This window comes from Miscanthus floridulus, chromosome 14 (genome assembly GCF_019320115.1).
Source record: "Miscanthus floridulus cultivar M001 chromosome 14, ASM1932011v1, whole genome shotgun sequence".
Taxonomy (NCBI): Eukaryota; Viridiplantae; Streptophyta; class Magnoliopsida; order Poales; family Poaceae; genus Miscanthus; species Miscanthus floridulus.
Window position 1 is genome coordinate 72,811,720 of NC_089593.1, and position 947 is coordinate 72,812,666.

General features: G+C 54.6%; 1 protein-coding gene across 1 annotated transcript; it reads right to left on the reverse strand.

Annotated features, from left to right (window-relative positions):
* Positions 1-240: 240 nt before the first annotated feature.
* On the reverse strand, positions 241-480 carry LOC136503732 (small polypeptide DEVIL 11-like). Its single transcript, XM_066498719.1, has one exon. The coding sequence runs from the start codon at positions 478-480 to the stop codon at positions 241-243; it is 240 nt and encodes a 79-aa protein (XP_066354816.1).
* Between the last annotated feature and the right edge of the window lie 467 nt (positions 481-947).

A 947-nucleotide genomic window follows, 5' to 3' on the forward strand; every position in this document is an offset into this window, starting at 1 on the left:
AAGAGCAGGCAGCAAAAATCAAATCAAAGCTAACATTTTGACACACTACAAGTAGAAACACTGTCTCTGTCACCCACAGCCACAGGACGGCCACACAAAAGATTAGGCACATCTCTGGTCTTTCTCCCACCCTCTCCTGAATTATTAGCCACAGGGCCGGGCTAGGGCCGTCCAGGGCCAAGTCGTTGTAGAGCACCTGATGGGTCACAGCCCACAGGCCCTGGAGTGCGAATGAACTAGCTAGTCCCTCCAGCACACGAGCATGGTGACGCAGCGGCGCATGATGTAGAACCTGGCCCCCTGCTCCTTCACCAGGCTCGCCAGCCGCCCCGGAACTACAGACCGGGCGGCGGGCCCCGTCGATGATGTGCGGCCCCTCGGGCTCGCCTCGCTGGTCGCCGGCGCCACCGCCGCCGACCTCCGGCTCCCCTTCTTTGAGCTGCTCGATAGCTTCCACTTCTCATCCAAGCACATCTCCATTTCTCTGCTCTGTCTCTCTCTCTATGCGAGTATGTGTGTATCTGCAATGCAGGAGCTAGCTAGCTAGCAAGCAAATGGCCACAAGAACGAAAGACCAACTGCTTGTTGCAATGTGTGCCTCCTGCTTCGCATGGTTGTTTGTTGGTTGTTGCTGCCTCGCTGGATGGTGATCGATGAAGGGAGGCTCTTGCGTGTGGTAGGCGCAGGGGAGGAGGTGCTATTTGTAGCCCCCACTAGTCACTAGATATACATTGTACCAATCCAAATGGGAGTTTTGTTATACATGTGAATATGTGATTGCATACATGGGAGGGGAAGCAAGGGCCATAGATTCAGTAAGACTGCAATTTGTGATGCATGTCTGCTGACTGCTGGTGCATCGCTTTCCATGCCGCCCTCATTGCAATTCATTTATTGCTGGCTCTTGTAGATGCGACGATGCGAGTTAGACACGTGGGCCGTGGCCT

What these genes read in the sequence shown, in the direction of transcription:
- LOC136503732 (XM_066498719.1), bottom strand. Translation starts at nt 480, where the DNA reads ATGGAGATGTGCTTGGATGAGAAGTGGAAGCTATCGAGCAGCTCAAAG.